The 18347-nt window shown below is 41.6% G+C and overlaps 1 protein-coding gene across 1 annotated transcript; it reads left to right on the top strand.

Annotated features, from left to right (window-relative positions):
• The first annotated feature begins 3873 nt into the window (after window positions 1-3873).
• mtmr7a (myotubularin related protein 7a) lies at window positions 3874-17511 on the top strand. Its single transcript, XM_080465432.1, has 14 exons — window positions 3874-4085; window positions 4342-4464; window positions 4576-4738; window positions 5259-5416; window positions 5502-5630; window positions 8090-8224; window positions 9916-10048; window positions 11835-11944; window positions 12956-13081; window positions 13280-13329; window positions 13681-13881; window positions 14042-14176; window positions 15278-15404; window positions 15487-17511. Exons 1-14 carry the CDS (start codon window positions 4062-4064, stop codon window positions 15826-15828), a joined length of 1956 nt encoding a protein of 651 aa, XP_080321558.1. The 5' UTR covers window positions 3874-4061; the 3' UTR covers window positions 15829-17511.
• Window positions 17512-18347: the final 836 nt, after the last annotated feature.

Raw genomic sequence — 18347 nt, 5'->3', positions numbered from 1 at the left:
CGTTTTATCGGTTAGAGATGAAATTACAGAGATTTTTTCACCTTAAGTTGGTGAAAACCGACCTCAGGTCAATTATATCTTATGAAATACTTATTTATCTGGATGTACTGAGTATTAAATGTACAAGGGCAAAGGTTTTGAATCTTGACTTGACATTTCATAAAATTCCCAAAAAGCACAGAAAACAGTTGCATTGAAGCGGGATCTTAACAAGAACTGACCAGATCTGACTCGTACAGAGTTCGGATCACAAGGTGTTGTAGTTTAGTGTCACGTCAGCTGAAACTGCAGAACGTATTTGTTGTTTATGACTGTTTCACTGTATTTCCATTAGCCGTAAGTTCCAAATGACAATGCGAGATGAATAAACTCTAACTTAGACAATCTGAAGGCTTGCTTTTGTTTTTTGTTTTTTCTTCTTATACTATGTGTCTTCCGTCAAAGCAACTCTCTCCAGCCCTGCCACCCTATTTGATGTGTTTCTTCCGATCTGGTGATCAAGAGGCTTTGATCAGTGGAAGAAGAAGATAAATTCATCCCCTCGCGCCATAATAATAATTCAGCTGTAGGGGGGATGAGTCAACGCTTCAGAATAGCTTTTTTGTTTACGGTCCACTCCGAATTGACATGGAATTTATCGTCTTGGTGATGTAACAGTGTCAAGACCGGACTTTTCTACTCGGTGATGAATCTGCTGCACCTGATTTTATCTGAACTGAGTTTATTTATACTCCCTGGACAATAAAGCTTCTTTTTGTGCTCATAGGGCGTGTAGCAGGAGTGCCATGGGTCGCTCGCAAATCACTTGTGCTTAGTTTAACTAACCAGTTTTATAGCTTCTTTTTTTTTTTTCTTTAACCCTTCGTTTGTTGTTGTGGCTATCGTCCCGCAGCAGATGGCTTCTCTGCTCTGAGGCGTCCAAAATGGAGATAAAAACACAACACAACACAATCTGTTGGAAGTTTGTCGATATTGGAGCAACTTCAGATTGGATGTCTGAATAAGGTGCGCATGCAGTCAGTTGTGGGTTTCCTCTTGAGAGTTTCTCAAAATAACATTGTGACAATAAGTTATTTCAACGTTAACATTTTGAACCCAGAAATAACGTCACATCTAATGATGACATCCTTCCTTCTTTCATTCTCCTCTCAAATGTGTCTTCCTGCAAGATCAACTAGTTGTCTCAATCCTGAAGTTCAAGTTAGGGATGCTGATAAATGTTTAATACCTTGTTGTTGTAATTTGTAATTAAAGTTTAAACTATAAAGAATTCCAGGTTAATTTGGTAATAGAACTACGTGTAGCTATTGATTTTTTTTATTTTTATTTTTTGAAAGATCTCAATTTAAGATTAAAAGGATTTTTTTCATGTTGGAATGATTCTACTATGGTTGTATGATTCGACTTTTTAACCTTGAAGAAAATAGATATCACATTTCTTTCAACTTAGCTGCTGTAGTTATTCTAAGTGATCATCTTGACTGAAGTGTTTGTATTAGTACACATTGATTTTTCACACCTCATACTTTTCACAATTATATATCTCCAAATCTTGCATGAGGCTGCGGTTAGCGCTCTGACTTCACAGTGAGATCGAGTTTGTCCTTGTGGGGAGACTGCATGTTTTCCCTGGGTAGTTCACACTGTCCAAAAACATTCTTTCTATTGGAGTGAGCTGTCCAGGATTTACTCTGTCCTTCGCCCATAATCTGTGATGGGCTCCAGCCCTCAGTCTACAGTTGGACAGAGTTGTATTGAAAGAGGAATGGAATGGGGGAATGTTTGTGAAGTGAAGACCAACTGTGATGAATCTCTATTGCGGTCCAAACCTCAAGGGCTTATTACAGTTGCTGGAGGGAAACGACCAACATTAGGCTATCAGCCATTGCGAGACGTCAATTTTACCTCTATTCATTTTTACAGCTATTTGCACATTCAGCTCATACGTTATGACAACAACTGCAACATTATTGGTAAAAAGCCAAGAACAGGAGGTATAAATCATTGTGGGTAATGAATGAAATCAGTGTGTTTGCAATAGTGAGATGTAGCTGACCTTATCTTGAATTTATTTTAAACTGATTAATGTACTCTGTTTGGGTTTAATGGTTTACACAACGGTTAGTACAAAGACAATAACTCTGTGTTGTACCATGAGTTAACCTGCTATTACTGTAGTTTCAGTCTGTATAATACACTACTTAATTAGTATTTATTATTCAGATGACCAAACAAAACCAAACGATTTGGGCAGAAAGGTCAATTCATTTTTTGGGGGTAAGACTAATTCCATATAGATATGTTTGAAAAGATTTCAGTACTCTTGCTCCTTTCAGATTATAGTTGAATCCCTTAAACGTACTGTGCTTTTAAACAGCTGTACTGACTGAAATGGAATGTAATGTTTTTAACATTAAACTGAATTATCGTCTAGTATCAGGCTTGGCCCTATCAGTAATTCACTACTATGTATTCCATTGTATGAAGTATGCATATGCTCATATAATGACTGTAATCTGAAAACAAAAATAGAAATTAACATTCATAAAGTATGCATGATGTGTTGGAAAGGCATATGGTGTAAAATATGTATAGTTAGAACATCAGCTTGCTCTGCTGCAAGCTGCAGTTCCCCACCTACAGCCTGATTTATTGAGGTTATTTTTGCTTGTTTGAAATTAAGAGATTTGGATGTGTTGCAAAACATGGGACAGCGTTACAGCAAACAAACCTAAAATTGGCACAAAAAAAAAAAAAGAAATGTCAAAGCTGCCAGATAAACAAGTGCAACAGATGAGAATCGGAAAAGACTGCAAATATTAGAAAGCAATACAGAAAATATAATGAAATAAAGTCTGCAAATATAAGTCATGTGGAGACAGCTGAGGAAATGCCTGTCAACACAACAACACAGAAACACAACACAACAACAACAACAACAACAAAAACAACAACATCTCTGCTACAGGCTGGGCTGATCACCACTTTTTCACACGACATTAAAAACAGACTCGGTCATAAACAACTTTGTAAATCATGCATAGCAGCAGTATTTTACACAATCTGGAACACAAAACAAATGTTTCATATTCATGAAGGCGGAGGCCTGTACGAACCGTGATGAAAATATTCGGGATCTTTCTCTGTTTCCTAGGTCGACTTACCCAGACATGCCCGATCCTGATAACTGGTATTTAACGTTAATTTAGCAGGTTATCAACTAGTTCAGACGTACGTGTGCGCGTTCAGCGCTGAACCAATCGCCATCATTTAGCAATGGACATGTCATTTTCTAAGAGATCTGATTGGTCAGGAGGCGGAGCTCTTACTGCTTCTCTAGAACATAACCTGCTCTGGAGCAGGTTATGCTTATTTAGAACATAACCTGCTCTGGAGCAGGTTAGGCATTTAGGTAAGTTGCCGGGTGATTTATCCCTTTGAGAAGTGAGCGAGGGTCGTAGTACGGAAAACCCAGGGTTAATCCTCGAAGTTATCTCGATAAGAGAAAATCCAGCATCATAGCATCATCAGGGAAACAGAGGGTCTCAGTATTCTTTTTTGAAGTAGTTCTTTAAACAACTCAATAATTTTATTGCTTTTTTGTGTTTATGTTACTTAGTGTTTTAATGTGTTCTTAACATTCAATATAGAACTTAACTAAAATGTGGCTTTACCTTTACTAATCTGCATTTGTGAATGTAAAATTTTCCAATTAGAACTTTAAATTCTATGTCTTTTTATTCCGTAACCACTATGCAATTACACTTTTACAATCTGATCCAGAAAGTGTGCAGTCTAACAAAGTCAAGCAGTGACGTCAGCAGCCATTCAAACATGCGCGAGCGGGCCCTGGGTCGGACGGGCATTAGGACCGCGCGCTGCAGCGGCAGTCAGGAGACGGACGGTTCTCTAGCTTTATTATGATGGCTGTTTCTACCTGAGAGCTACTGACGGACAGCTTTCACTATTCTACCTGCCCTGCAGCGCGCGCGCACACACACACACACACTGTCACACCTCTGTACACATGCTGCTGCTGGTAGAAAGTGTGTGAGCTGCTGATGGAGCACATCCGACTACCAAAGGTAACCGAGGATCTGCAGTGATTCGCTTCATTTCCGCACTGAGCTGTGACAATCCACACAGCTACACCCAGCTACACCCAGCTACACCCTGCTACACCCTGCTACACACAGCTACACACTGCTCCACTGTGTCGGCCACGCTGGCAGTCCGCGGATACCTCCATGCACATCCAGCTGGGCCAGGGCCGTGCCAGCAGATCCTGTTGTTGGTGTTGAGGTCGGTGCATGATGTCCCTCCTCTTCCCATCCCCTCCAGGTGGAGAATGTCAGGCTGCTGGACAGAGTCTCCCCCAGGAGGAGCAGGGTGGGCACCCTGTACCTCACGGCCACGCACAGCATCTTTGTAGAGAGTGAGGCTGGAGTGCGCAATGAAACATGGGTAGGTGTCACTCAGCTGCCCTCAGCGAAATACAATAAACGACATACCGTCAGCGCAATGCCAGCGCGCCGAGCAGTTTGTGCAACAAGCATGTCTTTTCCCCACCTCCAGGTGCTTCACAGCATGGTGTGCAGCGTGGAGAAACAAGCTGCCACCTCCTCGGGATGTCCTCTGCTCGTGCACTGTAAGAACTTCCAGGTTCTGCATTTTATCATCCCCCTGGAGCGGGAATGCCACGATGTTCACCTGTCCTTTCAGCGCCTTGCTCAGCCAGGTGAACAGGCCTCTTAAAGGGGGGTTGCCACTCCGTCACCGAGCCAGCACACAGAGATGCTTGATAACTCAGGGGTTAATAAAGCATGCTCTACGGGAATAACATGCAAACTCAGAGAAGAAGTAGTCCCAACCACTAAAACACCATGTCACTGTGTTCACTACTGTCTTTACTCCCATTATCCATTCACCTAAAACACTTTACCGTCACTAATGGGTCACTCTTGGATTTTAACCCAGTTACACTGGTTTTTAGATGATAATATTATCATGTTGCTGTCCATCTGCTATTATTCTTCCTACACTCGTGTCATTGTTGGATGTTGTCTAGTAACAACACACTTGACACCAATAAACTTGTCCGTCAAAACTTTTCTCTCCCAGATGTTGTTACCTCAGAGATTTAGCGTCGAGTTCTAATTTCCTCTTAAGGTTTGCGACACATTGGGTTTCTCAGACTGATGCTGAGTGGAGGTTTGGCTTGTCAGACTGGAGCTGTCAGCTGCCGCTGTGTCTTGCAGAGAGTTACGAGGAGCTGTACTGCTTCTCCTACAAACCCAATGTTGACGAGGAGGAGAGACGACAGGAATGGGACCTCTCTGACCTGAAGGCTGATTACAGCAGAATGGGACTGCCAAACTCCCTGTGGAAACTCTCCCCTGTCAATCGACACTATAAGGTCAGTCCGCCGGCCTCACTCGGACCGCTTCATCCCAATATGGACGTTCTAGTTACTTAGAGTGGTTTTGTCTTGTCGTTCTGAGGTGAGTGACACGTATCCTGCTGACGTGTTCGTACCTGAGTCGGCCACCCCGCCGGTCATCGTGGGAAGCTCCAAGTTCAGGAGCAGAGGCAGATTTCCTGCCCTGTCGTACTACTCCAAAGAAAACCATGTAAGTGGTACTTTTTCTCTTTTTCATGTTAAATCAAGGGGCACTAAGTTTCCCCTCTAACCAGACTGAATACACCAAAACTCCTCACAAGAGAATACTCTTCAGAAAGCAAACACACAATTATAAAGAGGTTTCTCTGAGTTTCTGTTGAGTCTTGCGTCGGGGAATATCAATTCCCAAAGTAAACATCAAGTCACTAATGTTATTTAGTCCTGCCCGCAGGACGTTTCCACCACCAAAGTTTCCCTCGGTATATTACCTGAGTAATGCAAAGACGTGATGCTCACAGATAAAGATATATACAGAAACACGTTTAACCTTTAAAATGAGGCCAACATAGCTTCTATAAGTTCCATAAATATGGTAGTTTTAAAAAGTGTATCTTATGTTGCATTTATGAAGTTTCAATTCCAAGTTAGGAATTTTCAGTTTCCAATTTTCTGATGACTTGTAACCCGATTTTAGAAGTTTCATCATTTCTTTCGCAACATTTTCAGACAATTTTGACATTTTAGAATCAAATATAATAGAAATACTTTATGAATCCCTTTAAGCGTTACTCCACACAGAATACATAGAGAGAAAGTTAAATGTCAAATAATGCAGGTTAAAAATTAAATAAGTAAGACAGGTTAGTTCTATCTTACTGGTGACGGGTCGTTGCTATAGTAATAATATTAATATGTACAAGGATTTACAGTGACTAATATTAGCACAGAAATGATGAAGTTAATCAAAACACTGCAAACACTATTTACAGGGAGGAGTTATAGACTTATGGCCACAGGAAGGACATTTTAGCCATTTTTACTATTTATTTATTTTTTAAGCAGTTTCGCTTGTTTTTGTTTTTGCAATTTAAGCTTTTTTTTCCCCTTTTCAGCTATTCTAGTCATTTCTTTTTTTTTTCTTCTCATTTTAACGTTTTTAAAAGCCTTTTGTGATCCAAGTTCTAAAAGTCATTTGGACTCTGGTGTGTAAATAACATAAAAATAAGACAAAATGTTTATTTAGGTATAATTTAGTGAAAAGCTTCAGGGAGCCACTGCAAAAGGTCAAAGAACCGCGTGTGGCTGCAGAGCCGCAGGTTGCAGACCGCTGTACTGTAACCTATACAATCCTACACATTGTGAGAAATCCACTGTGGGACCAAGACATCCAGTGTTGATTGATGGCCCCCTTCTCGTGACACCTGTTGGTGGACGCTACATAATAGGAAGCAATGGATATTCCGTCCTCAAAGTTGGTTTGTTAGAAGCAGAAAAACGAGGATTTGTGTGAGCGAGATAAAGGCCACGTTGTCACGTTCACCGGAACTGAGTCGCTCCAACACGGCATCTCTTCTGGAGCCTTCCCAGTCTGCAGTGGTCAGTTTTCTGTCAAAGAAGCCTAACTGACGGGATGCTGTCGCTCTCTATCACAAGGTGGTTTGTTCTCGGTCCAACGTGTGAATACAAAGTGTCGGATCGCTGCACTGGGAGGTGGAACAGGGAAGCTGTGCAGCTCTTGGTGACCACTCAATACAAGCAAACCACACCGACAACCAGCCTGGGTGCCTCGGTGGCTTACCGCTGCCAACAATCACATCATAACTGTCATGGCTGCCAGTCTCGTATAATTCACCTTCTTCACATGTGTCACATTTTAGTGTGTTTTGGTTCAGTACATGTTCAGTTAGTATGGAGCTCGAGTTTGAAAAGAGCAGTGTGTGGATTGAGTGGTGTGTATCAGAGAGAAGCTGCAGATTGTAGTTTTTTAGTCTCCTGGTGTTAGACCCTGCAGGCTTGTGAGAGAACCTGTGGTGGTTTCCTCGATACAAGAGAGGATATAATAAAAGTACGATTTTAAATGAGAAAAAAATGTGATTATTATGTACAGTTTGTTTTCCACTCTGGTCCTTTTCAGACTGTCGCTCTTGATACTTCTCTCATGCGGCAATACAGCGGACTTATTTTTAAACGGGCTGAAGCAGGAAATACGTCTTTTACAACTCTTCTGCACTCATGCATCTTTATAAAAGCTGCATGTCTGAACCAAGGAAAAGCCTGCACACTCATAAGTTATGCTATTTGTCCTTGATTGGACAGTTGGGAGTGCTTTATGAGTGTGAGGTCAGCTTCCCAGGGCTGAGGGTCCTGCTTGTGCGGCTCGGTTCGTGCACACCAGCTCCGCTCAGCTTCATGTGCCAGGGGGGACAATCACACGGGGATCTGTGGCTTTTATTTTTTATTCCCCCCCCCCCCCCCCCCCCCCCCCCCCCCCGGTGGCTACTAAATGGTCATATGAGAAACTGTGTTTGATTGATTTCAATTCAAGAGTAGAGTCAAATTGTAGGCACTGTGATCCTTTCACATTGTGAGATTTTCTTGTTGTTTAATGTTAAAAAAAAAAAAAAAAAAAGGGGTTATAATCAGCTGATGAGGAAGTGTCCCTGACGAGCGCCTCTCGCCTCCTCCCAGGCCGCCATCTGCCGCAGCAGCCAGCCCCTGTCAGGCTTCAGCGCCCGCTGCCTGGAGGACGAGCAGATGCTGGAGGCCATCTTGAGGTCTAACCCCCGCAGCGACTTCATGTATGTGGTGGACACCCGGCCTAAGGTGAGCCCCGTTGTTACGGAGGAACTGCCCTGTGAAAAGACACACACTGTACTACGTTGTGTGCTCAGGTGGGCTGTTTTTTCCACAGCACGTTTTGCCAGCTGCACGTCCTCACAGCGTTAGCTTCAAAAACATCCTGGCTCTGCGCTCGCTGCTCCAGGATCAGTGTTAACAGAGGTTTTTTCTTAGAAAACTAGCCTTTTTAATTATATTGCCGCCACTGAACATCCCGTAACATAAACAATGTTTTGCTCTGATGTGATGTTAAGAAGTTACTGCACCACATGGAAACAGCTGGCTTCTTTCTAACCCTGCATCCTTTTTCCCCCACTTGTGTCTGTTGACAATGTGAAATACGGAAAAAATGTCACTTATGAGACGTTTAAACTTTTTTAGATAACATGTCCAAAAGCTTGATCGGTGAAAAATCTGCCCAAACTGATACTGGATCAGAGTATCCCTGTAATTGTAGATATTTTTCTTTAAAATTCAACGTTTCTGGTATCAGTGACCATCGTTTCATCCAGAATTGATTCATTTACTTCATGATTGAGAGTTTTCTTGTTTGACAAACCAGTAGACTGGGACACCCAGTATACCTACATCCATTCACCTTAAGGCCATTCAAGGTCAAGACTTCTATTTTCCAACCAAAGTACCTGCTGTTCCTGACTTGTTCACTAGAAGTTGTGTTGCTTTTCTAAGATGTGCATCACATAACGTCTCCTGTAGGAATGAAAACTATCTTATCGCTACGGTTTTCAGGATATGTTGCATTTAAATAAACCTGGTATAACTTCTTTTGTACGTACACTCTTTTAGTAAACTGAAATTTTCTATTATTATATACTATATTACTACTTTAATCATGGTAGCACTTACAATGTTAATATTAAAATGCAGAATATCGGAAGATTATTACTTTAGCATAGAGGATTTCAGTTCTCTCTTTTTAAAAAGGAATTTTTAATAGTTTTGTGAACATTTTCAGGATCTAAGGTTATTTTGGGGTTTTTTTGTGCAAATATTTATAGATTCTGATACTGTATGTTCACTGGTCCAGCTCAGTTTAGATGAAATTGGGATGTATGAGGCTCTCATACCATTGATGAGTTTGACATCTCTGGTTTTAAAAACTGATCCGCCTGAGGGTTCAGTCCCGCCCAAAAAATGTCAAAATTATTCAATTATTTATTTTTTAATAAAATCATTATTTGTCTACAGCAGGTTCACATTGTTTACGCAGTGAAAGCTGGTAGCAAAGTAGCATTTGTATTGAACTGGGCAATTTAAAGGCTGCAGAAACTGTGCAGCATGAAAAGCAACTCGCTTTTGTCAGTCGTTTATTAGTCTGAAGAGAAATCCACATGGCTAAAAGTGGAGTGCATTATGGGACATTTCACTTTTTTTTTTGCACACGGGCGCGTCATACCACATGTTTTCAGGAACGTAGAAAACAATTATCAATGCGCATTTGAATACAATTACATACGTTGTTCATGTATAAATGGACCCATATCCTGACAGCTGCTGTGTATTATTGTAGTGTAACATTTCTTTTCCTTATGATTTCCTCATATCCAGCCAACAGAGGCTGAAAGGCCAACACTTTCCTCCAAGATCTTGTTTGACGAAGCTGTGCTTATATTCCCACTGGTTGAAGTGAACCGACAGTCGCGTTCTCCTTCCAGTTAAACGCCATCGCGAACCGAGCGGCGGGAAAAGGCTACGAGAACGAGGACAACTACTCCAACATCAAGTTCCAGTTCCTGGGTATCGAGAACATCCACGTCATGAGGAACAGCCAACAGAAAATGCTGGAAGGTAATTCTAATGTCCCCCGCGGATGATTTCTCACCCAGATTTCCGGTTTGATTGCCGATGAAACGGTTTTGAAGCCACCGTCAGAAATGTCTCCCCACATCAGTGTTTGTGGAGAGGAAAAAAACCACACAAAAAAAAAGCCTACGTGTTCTGGCAGTGTCCGTTTAAATCAGCTGCTTCTTCACATCGCCGGAGCCGCGTGGGACCCCAGGCGACCCCTGTGGATTTTTAATAAGCACAGCCATGCAGGCCGAACTGTGCAGCAATCAGCCTCCAAATGAGCCCACAGGAGAATTTCTGGGTATTGTGCAGGGGTGCTCCTAGGAAGACTTTGAATCCATCTGGATTTTATTTCGGAGCTATTTTGGTTTCCCGGAGTGGACAATCCCGGACATTATCCCCCAAAGAGAGACAGAGGGCGTGAGAATGATGTGATTTCGAGACCGAAAAGTTATAGCTGTGCTTAGTTGTGATAACTCTTTGCCCCCTGGCAGAGCGAGGGAAGTCTTTTAAATACTGGAGACAGTGCTTTGCCCCCCCCCCCCCCGCCCGCCTTGCCTGCACTCTCTACCTACTTCTACACTTGTAGTGAGTTTTAGAAGACCTCCCTGCTGCCAGCGTGGGGCTCAAACATTTCTTCGAAGTGGAAGCGTTACAAAACCAAAGGTTGGATGAACCCGCTCACCTGCTCCCCCGCTATCAGCGACCTCAGACTGTTCTCACAGGTCAGCAAAAAAAAAAAAAAAAAAAAAAAGAAACTCCGGCCACGCCTTAATCAGTGAGCGAGGAGTGAGCAGACGCTTTCACCCGTCTGCAGCTGATGTGCTCGACTGTTATCGGGAAGTGAAATGTCAGCGAAAAACGGGTCGCAGTCGCTCTGAGTCAACTTCCAAATATTTATGCAGTTGGGAAAAATAAATTTATGGGTGCATGTTTGCAACACAAACAGCGCAGTGAGCCCGGTGTTACGGAAACTGGATGTGTGCTGTATAAGAAGCATTAATAAAAGTCACATTGCAGTCCGGATGCCTGCAAGCTACATTTGCAAAAATGTCACAATGACAAATATCACTGGAGAGCTTCTTTGAAACGGGAGAAAAAGCCAATGATGGGCCAGCGGGAGGGGTCAAGAGGAAAGATGCATTTGAGATGAAATATTAAAAGTCCTGGTTCATCAGGACAAGTGATTCACCAGTCTGACGTGGGATTCTATGAAACAAGAAATTGTAGACATTGCGGGCATCATCGATGTTTAGGCCAAGAAGAGTGACACAGCTCGGTTCTTCGATTCTTCATAAGTTGTCCTAACGGAAGCTGTTTCATCAGCTCCTTAATGGTGGGGGGGCCAGAACATAATGCTGACTACGGTCATTTAACTCGGTGGAGGAAGATCCATGATGCTCATCAAGCTCGGCGAAGCACAGGAAGTATGCAGGATGTGAGAATGGAGATATGGATTTCATCATTTTGAGAATTATTCAGCCAATTAGACACTTTTTATCATAATGTGAACACAATCTTGTAAACAGTTGTTGAGATGTTTGAAGTAGATGACTGACCAGAGGTGTGTGTGTGTGTGTGTGTGTGTGTGTGTGTGTGTGTGTGTGTGTGTGTGTGTGTGTGTGTGTGTGTGTGTGTGTGTGTGTGTGTGTGTGTGTGTGTGTGTGTGTGTGTGTGTGTGCGTGTGTGCGTGTGTGCGTGTGTGTGTGTCTCAGGTTTAATAAAGCCCGATGATCAGGTATGCTCCTTGTTTCCTGCCGGTCAGACAGCTGTGTTGTGCTTACAGTATGCGAGCGGCGGTCCCCCTCCATGTCAGACTTCCTGGAGGGTCTGGAGAGCTCAGGCTGGCTGAAGCACATCAAAGCCGTCCTGGACGCAGGCGTCTTCATCGCCAAGGTCAGTCTGGAGGGTAATCCTCACTGTCTGCCTCAGCACTGCACTCAATCTTATTACTTGTGTGTGGAGGGAACCTCTACTATTACGCCTTAAGAGTTATTTCTCAGGAGACGTTACAGAGATGGAGCAGGTATTGGACACAGCTCTCAGAACAACAACAGGTATCTAGTCCAAAGTGTTGATTGACAAGGTTTTAATAAGACGAACAAAGACAGAAATAACACAATTAAAAAAGTTCATTCAAGTCTGGTGTTAAAGTAGGATGAATATAAATAGTGATGAAAAAGTGAAATTCATGAAAGGAAAAATCCAAATGTGACTGAAAAGCGTTCAGATCATTGTCCAGCTCTGGAAATCCCTTCAGGACTTCTTAAACATTCAGTGGCTTTGGAGCTTTTTGGACATTTCGTACATAGAAATATCACCAGTTGGGAATAATGATGCGGGACGAGACACGATAACTACTCCATAAATATCTGACTTGATGGGCCCTCTTATCTAAAATAGCCTGCTCTGATTAGTTATTTGTGTTGGCTCGAGGGAAGAAAGGGAGAAAACCAAAAATGTTCAACTGGAAGTGGAGTTTTCTTTTAGCATTTTTGTTGTTCTAATAAATAAAATGAAACAAAGGGCCATTGATAGGACAACATTCCTCTCCCAACTCCTTCCCAGATGTTTACTATCGGTTAAAAGAAGAGGGGATGCTACATCATGGTAAATACGGCTTATCACTTATGTTTAAAGATGTGTTGCCTAATATCTGAGATTCACTCTGTTTTCCTTTAGATTTGACACAGCGTCTCAGCTTTTTTGAGAATTGGGACTGTAATAAAATGATCTCACAGGACATTACTACTTGAGGCTTCAGCTTCAGCACGGAGACAGACAACAGTGTGTGTGTGTGTGTGTGTGTGTGTGTGTGTGTGTGTGTGCGTGTGGGGGGGGGGGGGGGGGGGGGGGGGGCGTTAGTTGTGTTATTTATGTTTAGTTGTGTGTGTTTTCTGTGTGCAGGCTGTAGCAGAGCAGGGCGTCAGCGTCCTGGTTCACTGTTCGGACGGGTGGGATCGCACCGCTCAGGTGTGCTCAGTGGCCTGCGTGCTGCTGGACCCCTTCTACCGGACCCTCAGAGGATTCATGGTACAAACTGTTACATTCTAGTTTTCGATGACATGAGTCCACGCCGAGCTCCTGCTGCCGGTTTCTTTCATGAGAATGCGGAGCACAAGTTCTACACTTGTTTCTCAAAGCCTCCGACCGCCTCTGCCCCCTTTATGTGTGAACCTTTAGTTATGACTGTAAAACACATCTGCTAACACATCTTTTTCCTGAACATAGGTTCTCATTGAGAAAGACTGGGTCTCTTTTGGACACAAGTTCTCTCACAGGTTTGAATTCAACACTTTTAAATCATAACATGCTCAAATGTTAAAGTACATCCAGAAGAGATAATGAATGGTTTTACTGAAAGATTTAATGATTTGTCAATTTTGTGTTCATAATATATAATCTGAAAGGTGTCAAGCTACTTATGTTCTCACATAGAATATTATAATGATCTCAAAAAATACTCTTGAATTTTGAGTTACTGTATTTTTTAGATACCATTTGAATTTATATGCAAAACATCAAAATGAGTTTGAATGAAATCCCTTGGTAAAAATCAACTGAAGCTTTGTATTCTTATATTTGACGTTCATCTGTAATCCTTTATTCTGATTGCTTCTTCCCCACACCAGATGCAACCACTTGTTGGGAGACCCTAAAGAGGTCTCCCCTGTTATCGATCAGTTCCTGGAGAGCGTGTGGCAGCTGATGGAGCAGTTCCCCTGTGCCTTCGAGTTCAACGAGCGGCTCCTCATCACCATTCACAGCCACATCTACTCCTGCCAGTACGGAAACTTTATTGGCAACAACGAGCGGGAGAGGAGGGAGCTGAGGTGAGATTTACACCTGCAGCCACCATCACTTTCTTTTCCCTTTCACGCACACGCAGACGTCTGGTCTGGGAGGAGACGGCAGAAAAGCTCTAAAATATGTGTTTCCTCTGTCGTTTTCCTTTCTGCTTTTACTTGATTGATTTGTGTTTGACGTGTGCAGAGTGCGTGAGAGGACTCACTCTTTGTGGAGTTTTCTCTGGACCAACCGGGCCGACTACATCAACCCGCTGTACAGGCCCGACCACAGCCAGACCCAGGGGCTGCTCCGGCCATCTACTGCCCCCTACAGCTTCAAGTAGGTTAAGGTTCTTCAAGCTGCCCTGTGAAGTTTCAACAGTGATGATTTGTTTGGTCTGACAGCATGTACTCAAATGTAAAAAAAATAAAAGTTTGAAGAGCATAATGTAATATACAGGCACATATTTTAAAGGCGATAAGATGGCAGAACAGGTGTGACACAGTAGAGTGACTGAGGGTAATTTACACAATTTACTGTTATCCATCAGTCTTCTATGCTGCTTAATCCTGTGCATGGTCACAGGGTGCTGGAGTCAACAGGATACACTCTGGACAGGTCGCCAGTCCATCACAGGACCAACACAAACACATTTGTATAGTATTAATGAGGATTTTTTTAAATGGTGATAAATTACTATAACTGTATCCTCCAATTAAAAATATATGGGAAAAAAATGTCTAATCTTATAAAGGCTTTAGATGTATTTTTTTTTTTTTCATGATTTCTAAGCTAAATTACACAGAATAAAACAAAACAACTTTGAATAACAATTGAAATGGTAATAAATAGAAAATATTTGAAAGTTTAGCTTTTATTATTATTATTTTATTAGTTGTATTATCTTTATTGTATTATAATTTTCAAAGATGCACCCGTAAACCCACTAGATCTGACAAGTCAAGTAAACGGCAATTTGTGTCATATTAAAACATGGCAAAATGGCTGAAAATATGCAAACAAAAATCAAGCAAACAAAAACACAATATTTTAGAATGAAAATAGATAAATAGATATTAATGATTGAATAAAAAAAGCTGCAAAAAAAGATAATTTATATATTGTTCATATGAATTAATAAATATATAATGCAAAAAATTACATTTGAGAAAAGCCCAGAAGTTAATGATGTAAATTCACTTTAGTTTTAATAATTATTTCCTGATCTGTCCTTCCTGTTCTCAATCCAAACTGATGGAGTCGCACCTTCTCCACCTCTGATTAAGATTTATTGTGAAAAGAGGCTTGTTCTGTCAAAATGTTGCTTTTGTTTGCCCTCGAGGGATTGGTATTTTTCTCACTCATATAGAAGAATCAAGTCCTTCTTGGATGACTATGGTGCTATTAACTTGGGACTAAACTGAACATGTCTGCGTACAGATTTTGGAGAGGGCTGTACAACCGCTTCGACCGCGGGATGCACCCTCGCCAGAGTGTTGAGGATTACCTGCGAGCCATCCAGGAGGAGACGCAGCAGCTGGAGGAGCAGCTGGCTTCACACAAACAGGTAGGACCGGACTGGATATTCAAACTAAAAACTGTTTTTTTTTAATCAAAGCAGATGATTGTAGTCTTCCTGTCATCCATAGAAAATAGCTGAGTTGGAGCAAGATCACGAGTGGAGTGACACCTGGAGAGCTGCCACATTCGATAAAAGCCCCTCGGCGCGGGTTCTGGGTAACGACCTGGGTCCGGCCAACACTCCTCAGGACTACACCGGGGGCTTTGTGACCAGCAGCCCCTACCAGCCAAAACCTCCGGAGAACGGCCTGATCCTGACGCCGCAGGACCCCAACCAAACGCCTGACTCCAACCTCTCCAACGGCAGCGACCAGGAGTCCGGGATCGCTGACCTGAGCTGCCGCTCGCCGCTGAGCGAGGACAGCGCCAAGGACCCCGACTCGGATGAGGCTGCCTACTCTGCTGCCTGAGCAAATGTAGCATTTACCTTCTGACTGAGCAACACTGAACAAACACTACCTTGAAATTTACCAGGTAACATGACCATTTGCAACTGGAGTTACATGTTCGACCTGCACTTGTGTTTGCATGTGGTGTGGCGGACACGTCTTGTTGCCGCACACGTTCTGATTAGTAGCTGTTTAGTGTAACTCACCACATCCTATTACAGTGAGACAAAGGAATATCCTCAAGAAAATGCAAGACTGAATATTTAACCAGTCGTATGGCAACACCGAATCTCAAGAAAGACAGATTTACTGGGATTATGAGCCAATTAAAAGCAATTATGAACAATTTAAACAAGTGAAATCAAAGAGCCATTTGAGTGTGTGCCTATTTTTAAAATATAGTCTTCCTACGGTTCATTTACATACTTTGCATTTGGCTTATAAACAAAAATATATTAAATAAAGTAATTGTAGCCAACAATGCCACACTATGGACATATTGTACAGACATTTTAAGGTATAGTGAGAAAGATTGAAGTAATACTCTGATTTTATGCGTTGCGTGGTCCTGGTGAGTCACTGTAGCATTCACTCTGCCCTCAATTCACCTCTTTGTGTTACTATGTGATATGCAGGTTAGAGGACAGATTAGATGCTGTTGTAACTCACTACACCACCGTCTGGTACAAAGTGGCATTGCAAGACTGGAAGCTCAGTCAAAAGCTTGCTAACTTCCATCAATTGTTCTGTAGTACTTTTCTTTCTGATGACGTGTTGACCGTTGTTGATTTCAGGTTGGTTTTTTTATGTTTTATTAAAATGGGATATAAAGGGAACATGAGTAACAGAGGGCTAAATAGATCAAACATATACATTATATACTGTATAGGCTTATACATGTTTAAAACTTAAGACAAGATCAAAATAAATGAGTCTAACATTAAGATGACCATGAGGTTGAATGTCAGGAAAAGCAAACTTTTTTTGTTAAGTACAAAATAGAGTTTGGACTGAAAATGTCCTTGTAATTCTATTTTAGCAAAGAATCACCACAGACAGAAACCTAAAGGACCGAATCAAGACTGACCTCAAATCACAGTGACCTCAGCTGGACTGTCGAGGCACTACACCTCAATAAACCACCTTCAACAGCTATTTATTGGTTGTTTTATATTTTAGTCCAGGAAATTACTAGTTTTAGCAATATGTACACATGTGTTAACATATAAGGCTGTGAAAACACAAATTAAACGTTCACTAGTCCATCCACAATAATCCGACATCTGAGTCTCAGATACTTGCCAAAGGGAAAGGGAATGGAGCCTCACAGATAAGACGCTGCTTGTGGAAACAGACCTTTGTGCATCATCAAGTGTATAATTAGCATTAGCAGTGTTCACTTTAGTCGTGTTGCACACATTCCGATAGATGCACTCCTGCATATGAACAATGCAAACATCGAGTAAAGCATGTTAAGATATTTTTGTATGATGAACTTTTTTTGTCTTCAGTAATCCTGCTTTAAATGCTTGTTTTGTCAAATTCAAAGATCCATCATGTGTATGTCACAGCCAATTTTGTTTCTGTTTACAAAAAAAAGCTTTGTTTGGTGCACTTAAGTGGGAAATAAAGCTGAATTTGTCTGACTGACGTTTATGTGACTCTTTCCTGTGAAATTAATGAATAAATACCTTATGGTATGTGAGTTCCTCTGATTTTATCTGACACACACACACACACACACACACACTCACACACACACACACTCACACACACACACACACACACACACACAGACACACGGTGCAGAACCTCAGAACTATTGTGAAAGCATAAACAATCTTTACATAACAATGAAACCATGTAAACACCATCATCATTTCATTTGACTACTTGGTTTAGAATGTAGACTTTGTGTATTCAGATCAACAATTTTCCAATTCTACTTCTTGTGGAATAGTTGGTTTTTCACTATAAAAGTGCCATAAAATGTGTCATTGGCAAAATATAAATAAAGATGAATTCAATTTATTTTCTCTAATCTACTCATTAATTGGCAGGTGAATGCACAAATGCATGTTATATAAGCCCTTATGTATCTGTTAGATGTTGAATATTTCACTATTTATGATGTTGAAATTGGTAGTAGCCCCCTGAAAAACAGTTTTCTACATTAGTTGAAGCGATAAAAAGCAACAAGCTTCTGTAGAGATCAGAGCTCTGTTTACTGAACATCGTTTGTTTATAAAGCAAGCAGTCTTTTTTTTTTCTCATTCGTCATAACTGTTTCAGTGCTGAAGTGCTAACAACAACGCAAAACTGGAAGAGATTCGAAACTAACAGTATATAAGATATTACTGCCCAACATTCTTCTGTACTACTTTATTCAACTTGAAATGTCTGCCTGGGTTGGCTCTGGCACACTGACACCCCGAGTTAAAGTGGAATGTAGGATGAATGGAGTGGCTCTGACAAATGATCACATCTAACCGATAATAAACACAAAGTACAAAACTTTTTCTATCTGACAATATGGTTTT

This window comes from Lipophrys pholis (assembly GCF_963383615.2).
Source record: "Lipophrys pholis genome assembly, chromosome: 6".
Taxonomy (NCBI): domain Eukaryota; kingdom Metazoa; phylum Chordata; class Actinopteri; order Blenniiformes; family Blenniidae; genus Lipophrys; species Lipophrys pholis.
Note: the sequence above shows the minus strand (reverse complement) of the source record. Positions and strands in the feature narration are given on the sequence as shown.